The sequence below is a fragment of the Convolutriloba macropyga genome, chromosome 2 (assembly GCF_964194025.1).
Source record: "Convolutriloba macropyga chromosome 2, txConMacr16.3, whole genome shotgun sequence".
Lineage (NCBI taxonomy): Eukaryota > Metazoa > Xenacoelomorpha > Acoela > Convolutidae > Convolutriloba > Convolutriloba macropyga.
This window is the reverse complement of record NC_134469.1, coordinates 79,333,494-79,358,365: the sequence shown is the minus strand read 5'-3', so window position 1 is coordinate 79,358,365 and position 24,872 is coordinate 79,333,494. Positions and strand designations below refer to the sequence as shown.

Genomic DNA, 24,872 nt, shown 5'->3' with positions numbered 1-24,872 from the left:
TACTTAAATTAAACTTACTTAAATTAAACTTAAGTGAAGAGTGGCTCCATATGAATAAGTCACAATTTTTAATTGCTCTCAAAAGAAGTTTGAAGCTTGGTCTTTTTTTAATGCAATTTTTTGCTTGACCTATTTTTCGTCTGACCCATTTGAGTTTTCGTCCTCGAAAAGTGCTCTTAAGAGCCTTTCCGCTGTTTCAGCTCAAATTGTTTTGGAGACTTACACTTATGGTGTGAAGGGTGGTTCTTAGAGGTTGAAGACCCAACCCCCCCCCCCCCCCCCCACTGTTGACCCCCACCCACTATTGCCCCTACACCCCCAACGCGCTGTTACCCCCTCCAACTGTCCCCCCCCCAAAAAAAAATCAGCCCCCAGTGCACCCCCTCTCCCCCATGGCTAGCTACTGACGAACAACCGCTCGCTAAAAACAAGCAAATTTTTACTAATTTTCACAATTTTTAAGCTTTTTGAATTTTTTTGTCATATTTAATAGCCGCCGTCAGCCTCAAACGGCTATTATTTAGGCGCTCTCCTTTTTTTTTAATTCGCTTTACCTTTTGATCACGTACTTTGTTTTACATAAGTCACGACTTTCACGTTTGACTTTTGACTTACCTCACTCACTGTTTCAACTGAACGGTTTTAAAATCATTTCACTCAATGAGTTACGCAAGATGGTGAATGCAGTCAAGGTCAAAGAGCAAAATCAAAAGAGACGGGATAAACCGATAAAGCCCGGTCATAAAGTCCTTGAGAATTATGTTATCAAATTCCATTAGAGTGTTCGCTAGCTGACAATGGTATTAAGCTTATTAGTTTTCAGTTTAGAAGCTGAGTTAAGTATAGTTTTAGAATCCAACAGAAACCACGTCGATTTAGAAAAATTTTTGTCAATTTCTCTTCTTTTTTTCTCTTTTAATCCCAATATGCATCAAGCGCGTCAATGGTGGCTATTTTACGGCAATATGTCGGCTATGTTTCGAGTTTTATCAGTATTAGGTGTCAAGGAGCCTCAGTTTTTCACATTTCAACATTACGAATTTTAGCATTTTTTTTACTTTTAATTTTCATTATTCAAATCTTTGCAGACTCAGGTGCCAGAAAACTAAAGGTTTGATAATACGTTACTAAAAAATTTATATATGCCTTGAAACAGTTTTCAACTTTTTTATATCATAAATTTTTGCAATTTTTAGCAATAACCTGCTTTTTTCTTCAAGTTTTTTGAAAATATTTGTTGTTTAGGTTTCTCCAGCCTTAAGAGCCAAGGGCCCTCCTCTAGGCTTTGACAATAGGTTACTGTATAGTTTCGAGGTGTAATCGAATGGTTTTCAAGATTTAGATGTCACGAATGTGTGCAATTTTTCAATAATATTTGCAATTTTTTAAGTTGTTTGAATCTTTACGGGCACAGGGAACTCCTCCACGGTTTGATAAAAAGCTGCTGTATTGTTTCTAGAGTTAATGCAGTGGTTATCAATTTCTTAATGCAATTTTAAACAATTTTTTGATAAAATTTAGTGTTTTCAAATTTTTGGAAATTTATGTTCAAAGTTTATGGATCTTTATGAGCCAGTGAAACTGTTAAAGCTTGAAATTTTTTCACGCTGAAATCTGGAAATTTATCTTTCAAATTTTGCACTTACCAATTTTTTCTATTTGATTTAATTACTAACAAGGTAAGAAAACTAGAAGTTGCAGAGTCGAATACCATTATGGAAAATATTCCTAGCTCTCTCTCTCTCTCTCTCTCTCTCTCTCTCTCTCTGTGGGTTGGGTTTTCTTTTCTTCTCTTTTTCGTTTGCGTTTTATCTCTATCTCTCTCTCTCTTTCCTTGAATCTTTGTTAATGCCGCAATTCAGCTGCTGTTATGTGGCGTGACATCATCTATTATCCTCATTAACGCTGAATTATAATAGAAATGTTTTATCATAAATGAATTAGCTATTACTGTTTTGGAATTCATTGTTAATTGCTCTCAAACGCCGTTTGTAGCATCCTGTTTGTCTTTTTCATGCAATTTTTCTCTTGACCGATTTTTCGTCTGACCCATTTGACTTTTCGTCCTGAAAGACAGGACAGACAGGTAGCGCCCAGCGGGCATTAAGCTTCATTAGAGGGCCTTTACCGCGTTTAGTAGTCCTTCCAGTGCTTAGTGTGAAGGGCGGTTCTTTTAAATTGATCCCACGTCCACACCCACCGCCCCACATCGCTCCCCAGTCCACTGTTGTACCCCCCCCCCCACCCCGCTGCGGTGCACCCTCCGCTGCGCTCACTGCACGCCCTTCAATTAAGCTAAAACTAGCCTCACTAAACAGTGGCTAGCTACTGACGAAGCCAACCGCTCGCTGGTCGTTTGGGAGCAATCCGACGTTAGTTGGTTATGTTTGAATGTTCAAGTTATTGACTTTTCTCTTGCATGCAAGCACGCGCAGACATGCATGCACTCGTCAGCACCCACTCAAAGTGTTCCAAATATATTTGTCTTCGTTCTCTGAATTAAGAAGAGGGGTGTTACAATTATCTCTGCTATAATTTCCGTTGACAAAAATTAGGCTGACAGGAAATTATTAAAGCGTATTTTTGCCATGAGAATGATTTTTATAGCTTAATATGGAGTTGGAACTAGCCATCACAATTAGTATATTTATATTTATTCTTAAATTGTAAAGACATCAATTTCAGATGGTTACGTTCTACTGAGAAAAGAAGGCGTTTGCGAAACAGGTTTTCTCACTTGTCAAGATTTTTTCGTCTCTAGTAATTGTCAAACTTTGCTGGCTGTAAGTGATGGGACAGAACCTAACTGCGGATACCACGCTGTGCTCAAATTATCTCGAGGATTTGTCGTGGGGGGCTACTTCTTAAATTCTCGGATAAACTCGTTGACTTCGTACATTCTGTGCATTCTTTAGTACATTCTGTCAGCTATCATTTAACAGATATTTGAACTGGATCTATTTAAAGAAGTGTACGATTTAAATTATTTCTTGCTCTTTTTTGTAGTTTCGTGGACAACAGATACAGCTTCTGCCATTAAATTTGGGAATCTTTTTTTACCTGGGCAGTAGAGGGTAATAATTTCATGGTTGATTGTTTTTAGTGGAATTTTGGGGTCTTTCCCATTATAGCCCCCCCCCCCCCAGCTTAGTGGTCAGATAACCTATAGCCCCCCAATCATGGTAATTATACCATAATGCAGGGGCTATAATTTCATTGGGGGGGGGGGGGGGGCTATAATGGGAAAGACCCGAATTTTGGTTGATTTGTAAGGATTAATTGATACCCCCTACTCTTTGCCTCTTTTTGCCACAGCTATGCAGTGAAAATTTATGTACTATTCTCTCCGTAAAATTGGAATGAATTCGCTTTCTTCAAAATGAATTGAATTTCGTTTCTCAAATTACTGATAGTTCAGAAATTACTCACATTGACTAATAGTATAGCGTTTGCTCTCCACCGAAAAGGCAAAATCTTTTGCCTTAAGTTTTCAAGGACAGCAGAATGTTTTCAAGGACTTTCTGTACGCCAATTTGAAATTGATTTGAGCCCAGATTTTCTCGCTCCGAGCTGAATTGTTTGTTCAAACAGCGAAGACTGCTGAGTTGGCTGGAGAACACTATGAATGCTAATCGAAGCATTATTGAACAACATTCCTCCTTACCGTGATTGAAATATCGTCTCCACGAAACTGTGAACCAAGTATTGCAGTTTTGGTACTGGTTATTGTTTTTAATTACACCATTAGGCGGCAATGTAGTACGAGCCATTACCTTATTGCACGCTATTATAAATAAGTTGAAGTAGAGGAAGAAGAAAAACAGTTCTCGTTTTATGAAGATAAGATCGGATATTTGGTCTATTTGGCTAATGAGTTGTCTGATGTCTGGTAACTGCCCCAATAATCGGTACCGTTAATCACCTATTTACCACTTTTCACTTTTGTACTCATCGCTAAATGGTAGCGTCTGTAATAAAAAATACTGGTTAATTTCACTCTAATTTTCTTCAAATAATCTTCCTGTCTAATGTCTCCTGTCATTTTCGCGGAAAATGCTCCATGGGCATGTTTCCTAAAGAGAAAGTTTGTATAACAAGTGAACGCCGATCTGTTCGCCTCTGTCTTTTGAAGTGCTGTAATTACACCTTAAAACAATTTAAGTAGTATTTGTATAAATGAGTTCGGTGACGGCTAGTTATAACAAATATTTGGCCGCAGTTATTGAGCTTTTTTGAAGTTTGTGCTCATGTTTCCCTTCTTTTCCGAATAAATGACTGCAATATTGATATTCAATGATTTTTTCAATTGCTGGTATAATGTAACTGATTAGGTACAACTATGCCGAAATTTAAGACTGCCGAAGCTGGCACTTAAAATTGCCGAAACCCCTAATGCCCATAATTTTTAATTGCTCTCCAACGAAGTTTGAAGCAATTATTGTAAACCTGGTCTTTTTTATGCAAAATTTTCAGCATTTGAAGTGCCGTAATGAACTTATTGCACTGATAGGAACACCACTTGGGCTGGAGTTGGCTGCGAGATAATAGAGTCCCCATCAGTTGTTTGAGAGCAATTCCTTCAACAGTAGTCGGACGTTTTTATCTCCTAAATTTTCAATTATTTTGGCTGAGAATTGTTGATTGATTTGCGCTGAGAGGGATTTTTCCCATTGTACCCGACCAATTTAGTGGACATAGAACGTATAGTCCCACACCATTGACGTAAATTTAACGAAGGTGGGATCTTTTCCGTTTGTGCCCCCTCCCAGTACGTTATGCACCCCCCAGTTACAGAGCACGTGCCATTACATAGAAATTTATTGTGTGGCGCGCGCGTCTGGGGTGTGCAAATAATATGCTCCCACAAAGCTGGGCCGGGGGCAAGATCCCTGAGGCGAAAAAGATCCCTAAGGTGATAAATAGGTGATAAATGCAATTCGGTGGGCTATATTTACCCCTTTTTGAGAGTTTAAGTATCGGATCAGCAATTTTTTTTCATCCCAATTATGGATTTTATTGGGCAAAATTTACCCTAATTTTGTTCCCATTATATATTTGTTGCAGTTCATTTTTTATCTAAAAATTCACCAATTTTATTGATCCTAACAGCTGTTAGGTTTTAGTCGTGCGGCGATTGCCTTCTGTTTGCAGTTTTCTGAAATTTTTTATCGAATTTATCGAATATTAAGTTTGTTGGTAATTGTATTGCTTGTTATGGTCATAATAGTTTTTGTTTTTCGTTTTAAGTAGTGCTTCGTGCTTTTTGTTTCATTTCATGTAGAGTTCTCACGAAATTGAAACAATTTTAAACGCCGATAGAAAACACTTCGCGGAATTTTGACTGGTTACGTTGTTTTTGCTTGAAGATAAAGAACGATCAATTAGGCTATGTCCAACTTAAATAGTGTACTGTAATATAGTATTTTAATTTCCAGCACCATAAGCTCCGTCACTAGAGCCCTTCGAGCGCAGAGTTTGAAATAAAGAGCTTTTTAAAAGTTTTGTCGTTTTCCAGGAGTTATTGATGTTAAAAATTTTTGCAAACATTTCACTTCTAACGGATTTTTAAAGCCCAATTTTTTTTACCATTTGGTTTTATTAACCCTGAAGCGATAGCGAGTTTTTTTCAACAAAAAAGACAGATCTGGATCGGTATCAAGATTTTTCGATTGGTTTTTAGAGTCATTTTGTTTTAATCGTTTGCGACCATTTGAATTGTTTTGATTTTTTTCGTGACTTCCTGGCGAAGTATACTGAATGCGACGTATACCGAATGTTGTCTGAATTGTTATGTGGGCAACTAATGATATGGTTTACTTTGATACTGAAAGCCTTATAGAAAATTCGTTTCATTCCATTGACGTTTTTACGCTGGACCTTTTGAATTTTTTGACTGATTGAAATTGCTGTCATTCAGAAATTAAACCTGTTGCTAAAACGAAAGCGTTTTTTGAGTTATTACTAATAATTATTGGTAGCTTAGTGATTAATGTCCTTGATTCTTCTTCGGGAGATCGGGGATCGCAACTGAGCCTCGTCGGCATTTTTTGCGCATAGAGGTTTCTTTTACCTATACCCCCCCTCTAAAAGACATCGTCCCGACAATCGTTCCAGAGCTGTTCCTTCAACGGTGGTCGGTTTATGTTTTTTCACAGTCTGAGTAATGTAAATATCGCAATGACTTCAGTAGAATAGAGAACAGTAATCAATGGCTTGAGGGCATAGCTGATAGTTTTCATGATTTGAAACTAAATTTCTATTGATATAAGAGGGTTTTTGAGTTCCGACCGTTTTTGTTATTTTTTGTCCTTTTAAAGTCAATAATGACACATAGCGCAATCAATTTTTTTTCAATGATAGCTAACCATGAATATAACAGTGGCGCTATTTAATTTCGTAAAAATTTGAAGCCTTAAAGCTTTGGAAGAGAAGCAATTATTGTAAACGTCTTTTTTATGCAAAATTATTGCTTGACCGTTTTTTTTTTACTTTTCGAGTGACTTCCGCGCCCCTGATTTTCTGCTTTTTGCGTGATCTAAAGTTTTCCCTCATTCACGATTTCAAGCAGCGGATCTCAATTGGCGACAATTTAATACTAAAAGTCAAGTGATAAGTGCGCCGAAACTTGTGCCATTTTCTCACTTTAAGTCTTAATAGTAGTAGATATTAGCTTCAAATGAGGTTATTTGAAGCCCCCTACTGAATTTCTTTGTCTCATTAGGGCTACTCCCCTCCCGACTGAAGCAGGCTGCAATTGATTAGAGCTTTCTTTAGTCGTTCGAGAGCAATTCTTCAGACGTTAATCGGTTATGTTTCTATTTGGTCCCTCAATTTTAGCCAGCTCTTTGAATAAAGCTCTTTAACAAAACGGTTAGCCCCTCATTTTTTCTAACTTGTGAATGAAACACTTTAACAAGAGGGTCTAGCTGCTTCTTACTCAAACGTGAGTACGCGCTTGTTCTTATTATTTTTAGTTTTTGAAATTTCTTGAGGTTGTATTCGTTTTTTTTTCAAATTTTAACACAAAATTTAAGATTTCTGTTATTAAATTTTTGTATACATGGGTTTGTTTGATTTGATGACTATTTGATTACCTAAAAGAAGAGTTTGGTATGTTTCAAGGAAATTTAGACTTAGCAAACTTGATAGCCCATTATTTGACTACCTTTCTTTTAAAATACGTTCTCAATTTAGATTTATAAGTGAGTGCAGAGGTCTTTTTTTCTTACTTCTGCACTCACTTGTTGACCTAAATTGAGTTTTTAGATTCTAATTGCAAATGTTTGAAGCCACGCATTCTGAATAATAATGAAGTTGGTACTTGAAAGACAAGTTTGAAATTTAATTTGAAAACGGGATTAATGTTGATTTCTGGATCTCATTTTTGGTTGTTTAAAATTGGTGTTGCTTGATAAAATCGTCTTTTTATATTGCAAACATGCGTTAGATTTGATTGCAACTGGGTCGTCTTATCTGTTGTAGCGTTCATTCTAGCGAAATAAAGAAAATTTATCTCCTTTAATAACTTTTTTTTGTTTACGCGTTCGTACCTTTTAGAATGCATCAAAGTTGAAATAGCAAATATGGAATACTGTTTCTTGCAAATCCAATGTATATTTCTTAATGAGGCACAAATGCTGTTGTATGGAATCGTCTATGGTCAACTAATGATTTTACGTGTTAATAAAGACTGTTCTCTATTGAATTTTAAAACTTTGTATATTTTGTTCGTATGTTTGTATATTTGTTACTGAGTCTCACTACTGAGAGTAATTGTTGAAGATCTAGTGACGTCAAATAGACCTACATAAGGTCTGTTCTTCATTACTTTATTCTTGAAACTATGTTCTGTAAACTTGTAAATTTGCAAACATGAGTTTTGTAAGTTTGTTAGTCTGAAAAGTTTGTTACAGTCTGAATCTTTGTAAGGTTGTTACAGTCTGAATCTTAAAGACCTCATTGATGGCTCTAGTGGCATTAAGGAAGCTTAATATTGGCTGGAGGTCATAGCTAACAGTCTTTCTGGACACTCTTTTTGTTATATTTTTGTCTAGCTCCTAAATCGCGTTTATCAGGTAAATAGTAGGTCATAGGTGGCAATTTTGATATATGTGATTCTGAAGTTCTTTTTGAATTGATAGGCTATTATAGATAAAAAAAATTTGAGCTATTTTTTTGTGTTTCACTCGTTTTATTTTTAATTTGACAGTTTGGAATTCGACTTCGCAATTATTTTGATTGATCAGACGAATGATTTTCAAATTTTGTTTTCAAAAAAATTGCCCCTGCATATTGTCTTATCGACTCGTTATTTAAACTCAATAACAAAAAGTCCTAGTTGCTTTATAATCAAATATGTGTTCTTTTTCTTTTATTTTTTGAATTTTTTTCAGGATTTCGCACTTGTGGGTTTATATGCTTTGATAACTAGTTTGTTCAATCAAGTGTTTGTTGTATTGCAAGGACAAACCTGCCCTACTTCAGTCGTGACTACAGTCATGATTTTACACATGGGTGACCTCCAGTATGAGTTCGTTCTGATTTGAATTCTTAATTTGGATTTATAACTGAGTGCAGATCATTATTTTTATTTTGCGCGTACTTGTATGCTTCAGTTGAGGATTTCGAAACTAATCGATATTAATTGGAGGTCATTTGTTACTTAAAAGACGTTGAAGTTTGAAATATTGTTTGGAAAAGGGATAGAGGTTGATTGTTGAAACTCATTTTTTGTTTGTTAAAATAAGTTGCTCACTTTATAAATATTTTTTCTTGAGAAATTGCTTTAAAGTTGATTTCATGTCTGTCATTTCTTTTGTTCGAGTGTTCTTTCTAGTGAAATAAAGAAATTTGATCTCACTGGTATGAACCTTTTTTTTTTAAAAAAATAGACGTCTGTCCTTTTCTAAGTATCTATCAAATTGTAAATAACAACATGTGAACTATTCTGTAAAGGCAGTTTATCTCTGGTGGACAATTGAGACAAGATTGTGCACGAGCGTGGTCGCTATCTAATTTTTTAAATTACGCTTAAAAAAACTTGCAATTTCCACGGAGCGTCCGAAGTAATTTGGCCACTATTATGATTTGCTTGTTTATTTGATTTTAAATTTTGTTACGGAGTGTATGGTTTTTAAAAATTTAAATAGCAAAGTAACATGAATTACCTTTGGTTACATTACACTCTAATATAAGGCTAGCGGAGGGTAACTTTACCATTTATAAGAATTTGACTATGCCTTTTTTCGTCATCGGCTGAGGGTAAACTAAGATATCTCAGTTATTTTCGTGCAATGTGCTGGCCGCTGTTCGATGATCGCATTATTTGTGTCAAATTTTGTTTTCATAGACAGGGGTTGAAAAGCCAACCAAGAACCACCGGAGGTTGCTTCAAAATATATTCTATAAGTTGAACAGTTGAAGTAACTTATTTGAAAATTACTTGTAGAAAAGGAAGTCAGTTATCTGTTTCAGGCGGCTCAGAGATCATTGACTGAGAAGCGCTCCAAGAAGGATTCGCAAATGTCTGCAGTTTACACTGTTCCAGTAACACTTCAGAACAGTGGAAATAGTCACAGTATGCTTACAGTCGAGTCCATACAGTTCTCGGAGAGGCGAGCGAGTGGAGAGCCCCCCAGGACTCACAGCATCAGCATCTCCCAGTTCAGTGAGCACCTGGCTACTCCAAACACTACAACTGTTCAGTCCAAGTCTTCCGACTGTCTCAGCTCTTCCGTTGAGCACAACAATGAACCAGGTCAATTTTTTCGTAAACCACGCAGTTATCTGACATTTACGGCATTATCAAATGTCAATTAAATAAAGACACTTCCATTGTTGCTGGGAAAGTGCACAAGCTGGATATAGACATGCACCAAGAACAACATTATACTGCACGTGGAACAACATACATAAATAGATTATTTTATAGAACAGATAATAAGTGAATATTAACTTTAGGTGATTTAAATTAAGATTTCAATGTATTTTAAAATCAACGTGGGCTATTGAGCCTTGTTCCGCTCCTTATTTTTTCTATTTATTCAATCAAATGTATTACCAACTTTCCGCGTTATAACTGAATTTCGTGGTATAGAAGTGATTTTTTAGGCTAGTTTCACTATTCGCTCAATTCAGATTTAAAGAGCAGTTGCTTAACAAAGCAATCTATACAGAACGAAGCCATACTCGAAAAACGAAGTCTAAATAGAAACGGGAGACCCGCTTTTAGGAGACCCGCTTTTTAGCTCATTACACTTTTATTTTATTAATAACTTCTGTGATCTTATCAGCCAGATATTATTGCGCTCTCATTTTCACGCGTCAAAGTGTGGTGATCTTTTTTTCAATCGGTGACTTCTCGTTTTATTATAGGTAAAGTCAAATGCCGCGCGTGATAAAAGATAAAATTTGGTGAAAAAAGTTTAAAAGCAGAGGAAATAGTGATTTTTTCATACAAAATCCGAAGAGAAAGCGCGAAAAGTAGGCGTGGAAAATCTTGAGAGAAAGCCAGAAAAGCAGTCGTGGAAAATCCTCAGAAAGCGAGAAAAGTAGGCTTGGAAGATATTAAAAAGCGAGCGAAAATTTTGACTTTTCCAAGGCATTTTTCTAGTTTCATTTTTTTCTTGCTAAGTGGCTTATATCAGAGTTGTATTTAATGGCTCTCAAACAAAGTTTGTAGCAATTATATTAATCTTGTGGTCTTCAAGCTCCTCCTCCCGTTAATCAATCTCCTCCCCTTCCTAAACCGTAGCCAACAACTGACAAAGCCAACCGCTCTCCAGTCGTTTGAGATCAATTCACCCGGCATTAGTCGGTTGTGTTTAATCAAATGTACGTGGATTGTTTTTGAACATTTCAAACAGTTATCTTTGTTATACATTGTAAGCTTTCTATGCATTTTCAAGCCTTTTTGTTTTTTTCCGTTTTAGACGTATTTTAATCGGTTTTTGTATGTTCTCTCAATTTTTACTTTCACCTGTGAGATTAGGGATACATTAACATTCATGTTGGGGTTGATGAACTTCTTATTGGCTGTCGAACGGAATTTGAACCAATTATTTTAAACGTGTTGGTCTATATCAATGCAAAGACTTTTACCCCCTTTACTTTTTTGTTTTGCGTGATCTAAATTTCTGTCTCATTTAAAGTGTTAGCAGCTGGAAGCGAGTGGTGACAGCTCACTACTATAAGTCAAAAGGAAAGTGCCAAAATTGGTGTATTTTTTAAATTGAGTCATTAGTGGTCACAGTGGTAAATAACCCTAATGACGTCATTTGAAGCCCGCCCTGAGTGAATTTAGTTACTCACCCTACCCATGACTGAAGCAGGCTGCAATAGATCCAAGCTCCAAGTATTCATTCAAAAGCAATTCCGCGTTAATCAGTTATATTTAATTGTTGTCATTAGTTTTAAATTTAAGGAAGATAATTATTCTTAGGTAAAATTGATAGAGATTATTGAATTTGCGTCTATTTTGGCGTTTTCTGCCTACACCAGGGTTTTAAGTCCCGTTTTATTGGCATAAATGAAGTAGTTTTTGGTTTTCTTCAGTGTGTTCTGCCGTGTGAACTAATCCTTTTAAAGTAACAAACTTTTGCTGCAGAACGATTTTTAACATATCTAAGGTTTAATAATGTCATTACTTTTCCTTCTACCCTTCCATTTGAATCATAGTGCCTAATCTAATCGTATTAGTTTTGTCTTTTTAAAGCAATCAATTTTTCTGTTCTTGTTTTGATCCATGTATCCTTGTTTCACTTGGGAATCGACAGCAGCTTTTCTCTGGCAATCTGTCGAGTATTTTTTTATAATTAGTTACCAGATCGGTGGAATACTTATTATTTAAGTACTTTTCCCTTTATGCTCTTACCGAGGGGTTAAGCCTAGCAATCAACATCCAATTGCATCTTTTTGCTTACTTTTTCTCATCTTTTTGTTTAGTATCTTTTTTACATTACATGGAAAGAAATATGCTGGTTATATCTTAAAACAAACTTGCTTGCGGACTTAATTCAAATTGAACGAAAATTTTTGGAATATTAGGATAATCTTTTTGTCAAAAATGTGTTTTTTAACATATTGGCGTTTTTTTGTTATTCATTTGTATTTTGTGGGCCTCAATGGCTGTCCAGTTTCGTAATATTTGGCGATGCACTGAAATAATAGAATTTCACTTTTTCCCAAGAAAATTCAAATAGTTATTCTAATTTTACTTGATTCGGGTTTTTTCTCCTTGAGTCAGAATTGGTTTGCCTAATTATTAGACACCATCAGCCTCTCAAAGGCTATTATTTAAGTGCGGTCCGTTTTTACAATTCAGTAGGAAGTTGTGTATGGGGAAACAGGAAGCGGAGTTTTAATGCGGAGTGAGATAACGATGTTTGAACAAGTTTGCTTTCTAAATTGTGATCTCTTGTTCAGGTGCGGCGATTTGACTTGTTTTTGTTTTTCATCGGAATTTTAATGGCTTTTCTAGTCTTTTCCTAGTCATTTCTAGATCTAAGTTTTGTTCAATCAATAAAAATTCTTTGACTTGTCACTTCAGGACTTATCACCAATTTCACGTTTGACTTCTGACTTAGCTGAATCACTGTATCCACTTCATGGAATTTTAAATTTTTAAATCGAGTTTACGCCATTGCGGTCAAGATGAAAGAGCGAAGTCAGAAGAAACTGATTTAACTAATAAAGCGGGGCAGAAAAACTTAATGTTCTAGGACTAAGTGCTATAGGTTATCAAATTTCTTAGAGTTTGCTGCTGACTGGTTTTAGCATCGAGCTTATTGTCTCCAAATTTAGAAGATGAGCTCTGATGAAACTCTAATGATGAACTCTAATGAGGACCCCCTTTAAAGACTGTTGGACACTTTATAAAGAATGGGCTTTCCCTTTTTTCTTAAACTGTTTCAATCCCGACGTCAAATTCTGCCGGCTGTGTTTACTTTTCGTCAAAAGCTCGATCCTTCGTAAGCAGCTGGATTCTTAGGGCTGGAGTGGCGTTTCTAGGAGATTTCCTCTCCATTGGGTCTTATTTTGGATGCTGGAAATAATTTTCTCTTTCAGAGATTGACGCCCTTTCATTCGGTTAGTTTTGAACATATTGGATTGAACTTGGGCCTTATAGAGTTATTGGTCGAGGCCTTGTTAAACTCAGCCTCATGTTAATTGCAGGGTCTTCCCGTCGCGCTGTTTGGCTTGTCTTAGGATTGGTTAATTCACTTCGTTTGATCGTTTTAAAAACTTTTGTAAATTTTTGACTTTTGCTAGTTTTGTTGTACTTATTGCTGTCTTATCACTCAATCCTCATTAATGGCAGGTATCATCGATTAGTAATGAGGATTTATTTAATCGAGATAGTTGTTTCAGTTCATAGCTTCGAAAATAATATGTTTAGAAATTATCACGGTGGTGAATGCAAGTTAAATATCATGCTTGAATTAGTTTTATCTGTTCGAATTTTTAGACGTCACACTAGGTTTTCACAGGTTTTCAGCTTTTCTTCTGTTACTGCTTAACTTGCCGTTTTTGGTTATATTTTGTCTTTTCTAATGGTTTTTATAGAGATAACTTGTTTAATTGATCTCAAACAAAGTTGTAGCAATTATATTAGTCCTGATGGTCTTTTTTAACGCGTATATTTCTGACCATTTGTGTTTTCGTCCTCAGAAACGAAATAATTAGGTAAAAAGCTTAGGGTTTTAAGCCACTGAGCAGTACTCTTAGAGCCTTACTGCTTCACTGAAACCCTCGAGGATACACCCCACTCCGTCCACACCCCATCTCCCCTCATTCAACTCGTAAACTCTCGTGCTCAACCCCCCCCCCCCCCCCACCCCCGTACCCCCACACCGATCACCTCACATTGGTCCATCAGTTTCGATAGCCCACTAAGTCGCAGATACCGACTGAAACTCTACTGGCATACTATTAATACAATTCATAGAATTTTGAACGCAGTTTTTAATGGCCTACTAAATTTACAACTTTAGTTAATACTACATGCATTTCAGGTTGTTCAAAGACAATGCAGGAGGTTACTGTGATAACTGCGACTAGTTCTGCATCTGATGTAGCTCCAATGCTGCCACAGCCGACTTCTGAGGCACAACCGACCGTACGCGGTGACTCTCTCCCGGCTGTCAACGAGAGTACCAAGATGAGACGTCTCCGAATGCAGCCGACTCGATCGGCTTCCGAAAAGTCCGTGCAAGTTCTCCCGATATAAAATTGATTAATTGCTCTCTAACGAAGTTTGAAGCAATTACTGTAAAATTGTTGGTCTTTTTTTATAGCTGCGAAGCTGTAAGCTGAGCGAAGTTATATTGCGGTGCTCTTGGTTTTTACAATTCAAAGAATTTGAATTGTATTGGGGCGCTGTCTTTTTTTTAAGATCTGTTCACACATTTTCATGATTTTTGAAGTCAAATTGGAGTAGTGATTTTGGTCACGCCGAAACAGGAAACGGAGCCAAAAAGCGAGTGGTTTTGCGGCGTAAAATTTTTTCGCTCAAAATTTAAAGTAGAGTGAAAAAACGGTGTTTGAACAAAATTTCGCTTTCTCGCTAGTGGTTTTTTGTTCACATGCGACAATTTCACTTTGATTTTTACCGTTTTTTTCGAATTTTTGTGTCGGATTTTTTTAAATGGTTTTCCCAATCCATTCATAGTCCACTCTAGGTCTAGTTTTTCTGTTTAGTCAATGAAAATTCTTTGAATTGTACGTCAGGACTTGCCCTGCTATGTTTTTTTTTAAGATCTGTTCACACATTTTCATGATTTTTGAAGTCAATTTGGAGTAGTGATTTTGGTCACGCAGAAACAGGAAATGGAGCGAAAAAGCGAGTGGTTTTGCGGCGTGAATTTTTTTCGCTCTAATTTTTAAGTAGAGTGAGAAAACGGTGTTTGAACAAAAATTCGGTTTCTCGGTAGTGGGTTTTTTGTTCACATGCGGCAATTTCACTCTGATTTTTAATGTTTTTTTGATTTTTTGGATCGGATTTTTTCTAAATAGTTTTTCCTATCTATTCACAGCTCATTCTGGACCTAGTTTTTTGTTAGAATCAAAATTACATATCTCACTAGTGGTTTTTGTTCTCCCTAGCAGCAGCATTTTGACATTGATTTTCTTTTGTTTTTTTTTCATCTGGTTTTTTTTAGAACTGGTTTTCCCAATTCACTCATTGTCCGTTCTAGGTCTAATTGTTTGTCAATGAAAATTCTTTGAATTGTACGTCAGGACATGTCCTGCTATGTTTTTTTGTTTCGTCGTCTGACGCTCTTTTTTCGTTTTACATTTTTTCACACAGCAAAGCTGAAAAAGTCAAATTTTCTGAATGACTTCTTCCTCTCACTAACGGCTTTTGCGCGCGTGACGTCATTTCTCACTCGCTTTAGCAAAAGTTTTAGGTTATTTGCGTGATTAGATTTTGATCATACGTGACTTACCTGTCGTTGGAGAGCAATTCATCCGCCGTTAGTCTGTTTATGTTTCAATTTTGAGAACTTTTGTTAATCTTGCAAAAAAATTTTGCATTTTTTTGTCTAACCCTGCATTTTTTTTAAATCTTGAAGGTTCCTGCAAGCTCTCATCTGTTCTTGACTCCTTGGCAGAGATCCATTCATATTCTGTAGAAAATTTGAATTTTGTCGAAACAATATAATCCTAAGGATACTTCTGAAATATTTGCCCGAAAGTTGATATGGATTATTGTAGAAATTACAAACAACTTGTGTTCAACTATTTACAAACAAAGTCTTCTGTAAGAAGCTAAGATCTTAGAGTTAACCTTTTCTGGTTTTATTGCGCAATCTGTCATCTCTTGTAGTGATTTGGGAACTGCAACAACAATGTAAACATTTTAACATGGCGTTGAAGACAATTTGTTTAAATGTTGGGGTCTTTCCCATTATACCCCCCCCACCCCAGATTAGTGGTCAGATAACGTCGGGGGGGGGGGGGGCTTAGGCGCATGTTCATCTTAGGCGCACGTGGGACGTGCTATTTTTAACATAGTAACCTGCTATAGAAGGGCACAACATTTGTAGTTGTTGGGTCATAAAAACGGGGAGAGGACAGAATAGATCCCAATTTATTTTTGATCTCAAAACTGCACATCAATGAAAACTGCTACTTGCATTCCATTAGAGCTGTTAACCTCTAGAAACTGTTAATGGTAATTTAAGGCTATTTAGCAGGCACCTTGAATTATTTTTTCAGGGGCTTGCACGATGCGATGCAGAATCGGACAGCAAAGATTCTGACAGCGATCACTTTTTGCTACGCATTGTGTTTCCTGCCCACTAGTGTGATCAACTTTCTTTTCTACGTCTCCCCAGACGTCCTCCTCTCCATTCCTACGTAAGCATGCCGAATTAATTTCTACCTTCTAACCCGGGTTAAAATGTCCGCGCTTTTTCACGCTCAATTTGCAAGAGAAACGCCGATTTTGTTTTTATCAGCTGTCAAACCATGACTCCGCTGGGAAAAAGGCTAAAGTAAGAGCAAAGTTGCGAAAAAATTTGTCTCAGAAACGTAATAATTTGCGGCACTAATTATTACGCAAGAATTTTGGTGCTTAATGTGGGCTATATTTTCCTTGTAGCTATTATGAGACAGTCCCAGTTCTTCAAAACTTTAATTATAACTGTCGTTAGCCGAGTTAACATAACCTTGCTTGAAACAAGCAATGTGAAACTTTGAAAATGTACGTAGCTTTCAAATCTGGTGCTATATAAAGTGTCATTCTACAATCTGTCCCTGCTGAATTTTGGAGTTTTAAGACTTGTACATTGGCGTTTTAAGTAATGGTTAAGTGACTCTGCTTGAAGTCACTGAGAACTTCTGGCGTTTATCGAGTACCGCGAAGCGGTTCGAGATATTAAGTCAGAATTTCGAAGTGACTTCTGCAGAGTCACTTAACCATGCTTATAACACGAAACGCACAAGTTTTAAAATGACGAAAGTCAACGGAAGCCAACTTCTGGCTAAGTAGCAACTTCTGGCTTTTTAACTTCTGGCACTGCAGACTTTCGGCATTTTAAAATGTGCACATGATTGTTTTAAATAATGTGAATGGTGTTTTTGTAGGAGTGCTACCCAGCTGATCAAGTATGTGCAGTTACTCTACATTCTTAACTTCGTCATCTCACCCACTGTCTATTCACTCTTCTCCGAGTCATTCAGGAAGGACGGGGCTGCCCTCACTGCCAAACTGAAGAGACGACTCACTCTCTAGAATTGGGAAGATTGATGATGAGTCAACAATCATTGCTTATAGTACATATTCTGCATAAGTCTTCCTATCATGACAGCGAAAATGCAATATGGCTTCTGTTGACTTTAAGGGTCTCTCCCATTATATAACCCCCCCCCCCCCCCCAGCTTAGTGGCCGTAAAACGTTAAAACGTATAGACCACCCCCATTACCGTAATTGTACCACTGTAATGGGAAAAACCATTACCCTAATTGTACCACTGTAATGGGTGAGACCCGACTTACGATTTGAGACGTCGTGTCTCTTTTGACTTGGAGTTATTAAATTTTACATACTTTGATCTTTTCCGTTGTTGCACCTCCTCCCCTTAAAATATAGAACACAATTGTGTTAATATAGAAAGTGCGTTGGAAGTTGCATATAATAGGCATTCACTTAGCCGGGGGACAAACACAGAAAAGACCCAGAGACATTAGTTAATTCATAAAGTAGATTTATTCTGCCCACCCCACCAGATTAGAGGGCATATAACTTAAATACCACCACCAGGGGCATGTGCCATTTTTTTACATATTAACATGCTATGTGACAACGCAATTTGCAAGAAAGGATATAAAAAACACGGGGGGGGGGGGGGGGGGGGGTGGTGGTGGGTGGGTGGGCAGAATAGATCCCATAAAGTAATTATTTCTGTAGTAGTGTGTGGTTGAAAAAGGAATTGGAGAGTTATTCTCATAATCTGTTATAGTGCATGTAAGGGGTTGTTCAATCGGAAAACAAACTTAGTAGTCATTTTGCAATTTGTGTATAAAAAAAGTTGATCACGCGTAGAACATAAAATCACTTCAGCTCACATAATTAGGATTGCTTTGACAAATGATTGAGCGCTTGAAATTAACTTTGGTTGACCGGTGGAAATGCCCCAGCATGAAGAGTTGTCTTATTTTATTGGTTGTTAATAAATCATTTTCGATCTGTGCTTTTTCGCCATTAACCCGAAAGTTGTCGTCTGCTGTTTAATAGCCGCCCTCAACTTCTCAGCCGGCTATTAGGCTATTATAGCGCTCCTTATTTTTTTACAATTCAAAGATTTTGAATTGTATTGGGGCGCTGTATTTTGGAGTATTGGTGGAGCGTTTTTTTTTTGATCGATAATTTTTTGGAGTTTATTTAAAACCGGATGCAGAAGTCACTGCCGCACGTAAAAACTAAGCGTTTAGGTCAACCAGCTGAACGAATTGAAGAGCAGAGAGAGTGATTTTCGTTCATATCGCAGCTGTTTTAGTTTTTACTTTACTTTTTGGGTTAGTAATTTTCCTAGATCATATTAACAATTTGATTTACGATTGGGAGCCTTTTAATTGCTCTCGAACGAAGTTCATAGCAATTATTGTAAACGTGTTAGTCATTCTTTATACAAATTTTTTGCTTAACGTTTTTGAGCTTTTCTGGAACATTCTTTGACTTCTAATGTGACTTTCGTTCTTCATTTTTGAGTGATCTCTATTGTTCTCACTCCGAAGTAAAGCTTGTTGCTATAATGAAAACGATTTTAGCATAGCCACGAACAGGGACTGATAGCCGAGTGGGCAGCTCTTCTAGTAAGGGATCGGGAGGTCCATGGTTCTCATCCCGGTGTAGTCAAATGTTTTTCCATCCGCCTTTAGTTTAAGAGCAATTCTTCCGACATTAGTCGGTTTATGTTTGACAATTTCAATGATGTATGAGCGTTTCATATGCAATCTTGAGCTATTTTTGCGATTTCGTTGTTGTAGACGCTTTCTTATCGTTTTTTTGTACTCTTTTTTCATATTTTCAGTAACTGTTGTTACATAATCGGTTGGATTGAGCTTCTTTGTTTGTTTTTAACAAATTTAAATATAAATAGGCTATGAAGATATTGCGGCTATTTTGTGGCAATCTGCCAGCTATGGTTATGAAAATGTAATTAATTCTGCAGTTTTTGTAAGTTTTTGTTCTTGCTCACGTTTTATTTGTATTACAGCGCGTAGGTGCTCTATAAATCAGCAGGAACTGCTTCCTAAGGTATGTTGAGAACAGTTTATTAAGACTTTACAGTTTTAAGCAAAGTTTATTAAAAAATGTGCCAGATTTTTTAGGCTATGTACTTTTTTGCTCAATTTTTCTCCGTTTTCGATGTATCGTTGGTTATATTTATCCTATCGTTTGATAGTTAATTGTTGAGCTGAGTTAGTTTATACCAGACAATCTATCATATACAAAGCTTCTTGAGTTGCAACTTTTTTTGATTTTTTTCTGATAATTCATTTACTACGGTTGTTATTTCAAATTGAATTGTATAATAAAGTTAATAGTTGTACCAGATAGTGGTTGACTATTGTAAGTTTTTTTTACTTCAAGTCGATTCCGGAGTCTTCCGGCTATACTTCTTTAAGGACCTGTTAACACATTTTCATGATTTTTGAAGTCTAATTTGAGTCCTGATTTTCGTCACGCCGAAACAGGCAGTGGAGCGAAAAAGCGAGTGGAACAAAAATTTGCTGGCTCGCTAGTGATTTTTTATTCACATGCGGCATTTTAAAATTGATTTTTACTGTTTTTTCGTTTTTTTGATCTGATTTTTCTTAAATGGTCCATTCTAGGTCTAGTTTTTAATAGCCGAACAGCGATAGTTGGGGCTATTATTGGCATTCTCTTGGTTTTTTTTTATTTCGTCGTCATGATTTTTGTTACGACCATATGACGTCACAGCCACTTTTTGTTCATTCGTTCATGCAATTTCAACTGAATTGCATGTGTGCTCAAAGTGATCACTAAGAAACAGGAGCATGTTCAGCTACGAAATGACATCAAAATAGTTCGCACGTTAAAAAAGTTTTAACAACAATACATTTTCTCCATTATTTTCTTTCAATCCAAATCGTGGTGATGGGAATCAGCGGTTGCTCTTTTCGGCAATCTGCCGGTTATTTTTGGACTTTTTACATAACTCTTTACGCCCCATTACCAAATATGGTCAAATGATCTGATCATTTGGTGTTTATTATGACCATCCTGAACATTAGGGGGTGAAAGAGTGGAATCTAAATTAACTACTACTATTAAATTTTCAAACTTTCGTTTCATTCAATCCGATAACCGTTAAACCCAATTAATAACCATATTTTGCGATATCTACAAGTCTTGTTGGGACATTTGTCATAAAAAACGGCTGCGCAGTTAAATTACACGGTGCCAAGAGAAAAACCAAGACGCAAAGTTTATGCGCTTAAGGCAATTTTTCTAATGTAGTTGTTATCGTTTCATATTCTTTCGGTTCTAAAGGCATCTAATAAGACTGCCAATACGGTTGGTGAGCTTCTCCGGCAGTTTTAATTGCTCTGACACAATTTATAGCAATTATATCAGTCCTGTGGTCTTTTTCTTACAATTTTTTGCTTGACCGATTTTTCGTCTAACCATTTGAGTTTTTGTCCTCAAAAACGAGATAAACAAGTAAAACCCGGAGGTTATTAAGTTTTTTTGGAGGCTGTGGGCTTACTAGACTAAATATGGGATACATCGAAACTGCTGGAGACAAAAATTCATGGTGTGAAGGGCGGTTCTGACCCCTCCCCTCAACTTTAGCCCCCCCCCCCCCATCACCATCCCTGTACATCGTGCCCACCGCAAAAGCCCAGCGAGCTCGACCCCCGTAGGTGGATATTGACATGTTGTAACGAATTCGGAATGAAACTGTTGGATGTTTCGGCTTTTATTCCTAGTGTAATATTAATCTTTGAATGCAATTATATACTGTTATCTATTGTGTATGGCAATGGCCGATGCGATGTGCTACAGTGATTAATTGCTCTCAAACGGAGTTTTAGAGTGACTTTTAGGACCTTGACTTTTTCGGTTTGCGTGATCTGAATTTCTCTCTAATTCTATAGTGTCAGCAGCTGAAATCTATTGGTGGTAGTTCACTACTGAAAATCAAATGAAAAGTGCTTCGAAACTAATATATTTTTTTCACTTTAAATTTTATTAGTGGTTTATAATAACCTCTAATGACGTCATTTGAAGCCCCATTAGTAACTTTAACCCCGTTCCCCGACCTCACCTTGCGCTCTGCCTCCTCCGGCACGCTCAACCCTGATAGTAACTAGCTACTTTGAATTTTGCAAATAAAATGGTGCTTTATGAAGTTGCATAGCTCAATTTGAGTCAATTTCATTGACATCAGTAAATTGTGACATCAGTAACGTGCATTTGGCTCGTTGAAGAGTCACAAAAAACCCTTTAAGAGATTAAGATGTACAAACACTTTTAATTAGAGTATAAAAGAAAGCTTGTTTGAGAGCTGTTGGCTGTCAGCTCGTTGTCTGATTGCTCTCAAACAAATTTGTAGCAATTATTTTTGACCTTTCTTTTGGTGCTGGACTAATTTGATGCTTGACCGATTTTTTTCCGGACTGATATTTTTAAGTTTGGTTGATTTTAAATAATTACCGTAGTCTACAATTTTTGTGTGATTTAAAAGGCTCTCTGATAAACTCAATTGGCGACAGTTTACGTTTTAAAGTAACATTTTTTTCTCAAGTTATCAATTTTTTTGATTCGAGACCCCGTTGTAATGTACTCCAAGATTTATTTTTCTAGAGAACACAGAAGTAGTTTTAAAGGGTATAATAATTGTTTTAGACTGTTAGAGTTTTTGTTCCATGTTTAAAGGTGTTCATGTGTGCTTCTTGTTGGCGATTTGATATTCGAAGCAAATAATTACATCGAAGCCTGAGGATTTCTTAGTGTTTTTTGTCAAGTTTCTTTTTTGTTTCTTGGTTGAACCAGTTGCTTGAAATTGCATTCAACTCTTTGTAACATCAGTAGAGGCATGGGATTTGATATTAAAATTTAATCGTTGGTGATCTGGTGTATTTATTTGGAGTTACTTAATGAGCGTATTAGTATCTCTCAAACCAAAATTTGTAGCATCTATCTCAGACCCGTTATAGTTCTTAACTCATTTTTCCCTCAACACTTTTTATATAATGGATTAATTACAGCTTGTGCATCCTTACACTCACTTACTTAAAGTTTAAAAATTTACAATGCAAATTGAGTGGAAATTTCAATATTCCATATTATTCCATAAATATTCCATATTTAGAGAGAACAATATTTGGAGCTGTCACATTTTAAAATTCAAGTTCAAATTTTTCTTCCCTTTCAATCAGTAAGATTTTAAGAGATCTCGAAAATAGGGGTGCTATAATCTCAAAACTAGGGGTGCTCGTATTTTTTTGGCATCCTTCGAAATTAACATTCCCTCGTAAAGGACAGAATTGGAAGAATTTAGCATGCTTTGTGAATGATTGTACATGTAAAATTAGTTTTTTTAATATTTTTAAAATAAATCTAATTTTTTTGAAAGAATTAGTAAACAGTGTTAAATCAAATTTGTAATTTTGAATTATGCTGAGAAAATTGAAGTTTTACATGATAGGCATATGAATTGATTTTGCGTCCCATCTCTAGCTCGTGATTTTTCAAATTAAGCCTTAATTACATGCGTTTATTTCAGCGTATTCTGTAGATCTATTTGGATCAAATTCATCAAAGTCAAGGCGTTTCTTGCGCGAGAGAAAGAGTCGAATATCTGACAATTGATTAATTGGTCAATAATATAATGATGGCGCCAGGACAAAATTAGAATTAAATTCAAGTTTGGTTTTGTTGCCATTTTTTATCGACAGAACATTGGTGTTCATCGGGTTAGTTCTGCTTTTGCTTTGCAAAACTTTAACAAAAAAAACTAAGTTTCTTGATGTTTTGCCGGAAACCATCAGAAAGAGAATTTAGATTTCTTTGAACAATAAAAACTGCCCTTAAAAAGTATTTACCGATGTGTTTGCAGATTCTGTTTGCCAATTGAGAGGCTTGAGTTTAACGTACCAACGCTTTATGAAGAGTAGTTTTGGGGTATTTGAAGAACAATTGAAGTATTAATTTTTATTATCGTAGTCAATGTTTTTTTATAACACATGTCTGTTTTACTCTCTAAATGTCTTGTGGATGCTTTCAATTATGTCTGTTACGGACCTATAATGAAGAGGGTGGGTAGTTAGATGATGCTGATAGTTCGATAAATTTTTGATTGACCGATTTGACTTTGATTTGGCTGGAAAAAAATAAACAGGGAAAGTAAAGCCCCTGTGAGATGTTATGCAATTCTCAATGAACCTCCAGAACTGGTTTGGATGACAATTTTAAAATTATAGTTTTTGGACAAAAACTCAATTCTTGATCTATGCTGCTCATAAGTCTAATTTGCAGCTCTTCTAGCTATCTTTTGTCTATTTTGTTTCAAAAAGAACAGATCTTTCCCATGCTGTATCTCCGAAAATTGTAGTTGATAGTCAATTTTCAGAATTTGGTTTTTCTGCAGGTGCAATGAATCTTGTTTTAGATTTGTAATGGTCAAATCGAGCTTGTTTTTTGATCTACGTTCACTTCTTTGTGTAAAATCACCAATAATTAGTCATGTAGCGTATAAAACCAAAGGCTTTAATTACAATTTCCTTAACACTGGAAAGTCAGCTTTTGACCCGAGAACCACAGATATTGACGAATCCAACGTTGAATTCCTGAGAAAAGAGTACCAAAAAGTTGCAGCCAGGCAATCGCAAGTTTTGAAAGAAGCACTCGTATCAGAACAGAAAGAACATTCGTGGGACGAAATCAGATGCGGCGCTGTTGGAGTCAAACTGGGAAGTTATCCCCTGTTTTTGAAAGACGGAAAAAGAACGATAGCTACAGTAGTACAGTTGTTGGACACTGAGGTCGTGGACGTAACTACCACTGAATACGCCTCAATTCCATTTCTGAAACGACAAAAGCTGAATGCGGGGGAGAAATATTTTACAGTGACTGTGGGCTGTCGCAATATTTCACCCGAATGGTTATCACAGTCACAAATGGAGGTATTCAAAAAGCATGGCATAACTTGTAAAGAGAAATTAACCGGCTTTATCTGTACAGAAAATGCGGTGCTACAACCTGGAACTGCAATCAGAGCCGATCATTTCGTGCCTGGACAATTGATCAACGTCTGGGGGCGATCCATGGACCGCGGCTTTCAAGGACCTATGAAGCGGTGGAACTTCCGAGGAATGCCGGCAACTCACGGTACGACAAAATCACACAGAGCTCACGGTGCATTGGCGTCTACGGGACAAAGGCGAGTGCTCCCGGGACGACGCATGGCCGGTCAAATGGGAGATAAAATAGTGTTCAAACCTAACTCGCGAGTTTTGAGAATAAACACCGAGTACAATGTTGTTTTCATACAGGGACTGCTGCCAGGCCTAGATGGAAATTTTCTATCATTGCGTGATGCAAGATACGGAAAACTTTTTTCAAAGACTGGCATTGAGTCATTACCTTTTCCCACGAACTATAATTCTCACAGCAATGAAGATAATGATCATGATGTATATGCCAATGATGTTTTTAATTTTGCTAATGAAGCGATTAAATTTGAAAATGAAGATTCTTGATAATTCACTCTATTTAATGGAGGGATCTATTGAAATAGCGATACGGTTTGAGTTTTCTTAGTCGAATTAGCCGACAGTTAAAGGATAACATATTGCAAGTTTTTCAAGATCGATTGCATGAAGTCAATGCTTTGTC

At 36.5% G+C, this 24,872-nt stretch overlaps 3 protein-coding genes across 4 annotated transcripts in view; all 3 read left to right on the top strand.

Annotated features, from left to right (window-relative positions):
• The window catches only part of LOC142334763 (uncharacterized), a 45,821-nt gene extending 28,467 nt beyond the window's left edge, over positions 1 to 17,354 (top strand). For both annotated transcript variants that reach the window (XM_075383048.1, XM_075383049.1), the window contains exons 5-8: positions 9,475 to 9,757; positions 14,013 to 14,202; positions 16,219 to 16,359; positions 17,089 to 17,354. In XM_075383048.1, coding sequence (XP_075239163.1) covers positions 9,475 to 9,757; positions 14,013 to 14,202; positions 16,219 to 16,359; positions 17,089 to 17,236 — 762 coding nt within the window. In that variant the 3' untranslated portion in view covers positions 17,237 to 17,354. The remainder of the gene's footprint in view (positions 1 to 9,474; positions 9,758 to 14,012; positions 14,203 to 16,218; positions 16,360 to 17,088) is intronic.
• LOC142334765 (methylglyoxal reductase DkgA-like) overlaps positions 1 to 24,872 on the top strand; it is a 431,775-nt gene that overhangs the window by 36,898 nt on the left and 370,005 nt on the right. The window lies entirely within an intron of this gene.
• LOC142335495 (large ribosomal subunit protein uL3-like) lies at positions 23,646 to 24,757 on the top strand. Its single transcript, XM_075384021.1, has one exon. The coding sequence runs from the start codon at positions 23,654 to 23,656 to the stop codon at positions 24,734 to 24,736; it is 1,083 nt and encodes a 360-aa protein (XP_075240136.1). The 5' UTR covers positions 23,646 to 23,653; the 3' UTR covers positions 24,737 to 24,757.

Bases quoted from the DNA above. Each gene is read 5' to 3' on its own strand.
- LOC142335495 (XM_075384021.1), top strand. From the start codon at position 23,654: ATGGTCAAATCGAGCTTGTTTTTTGATCTACGTTCACTTCTTTGTGTA.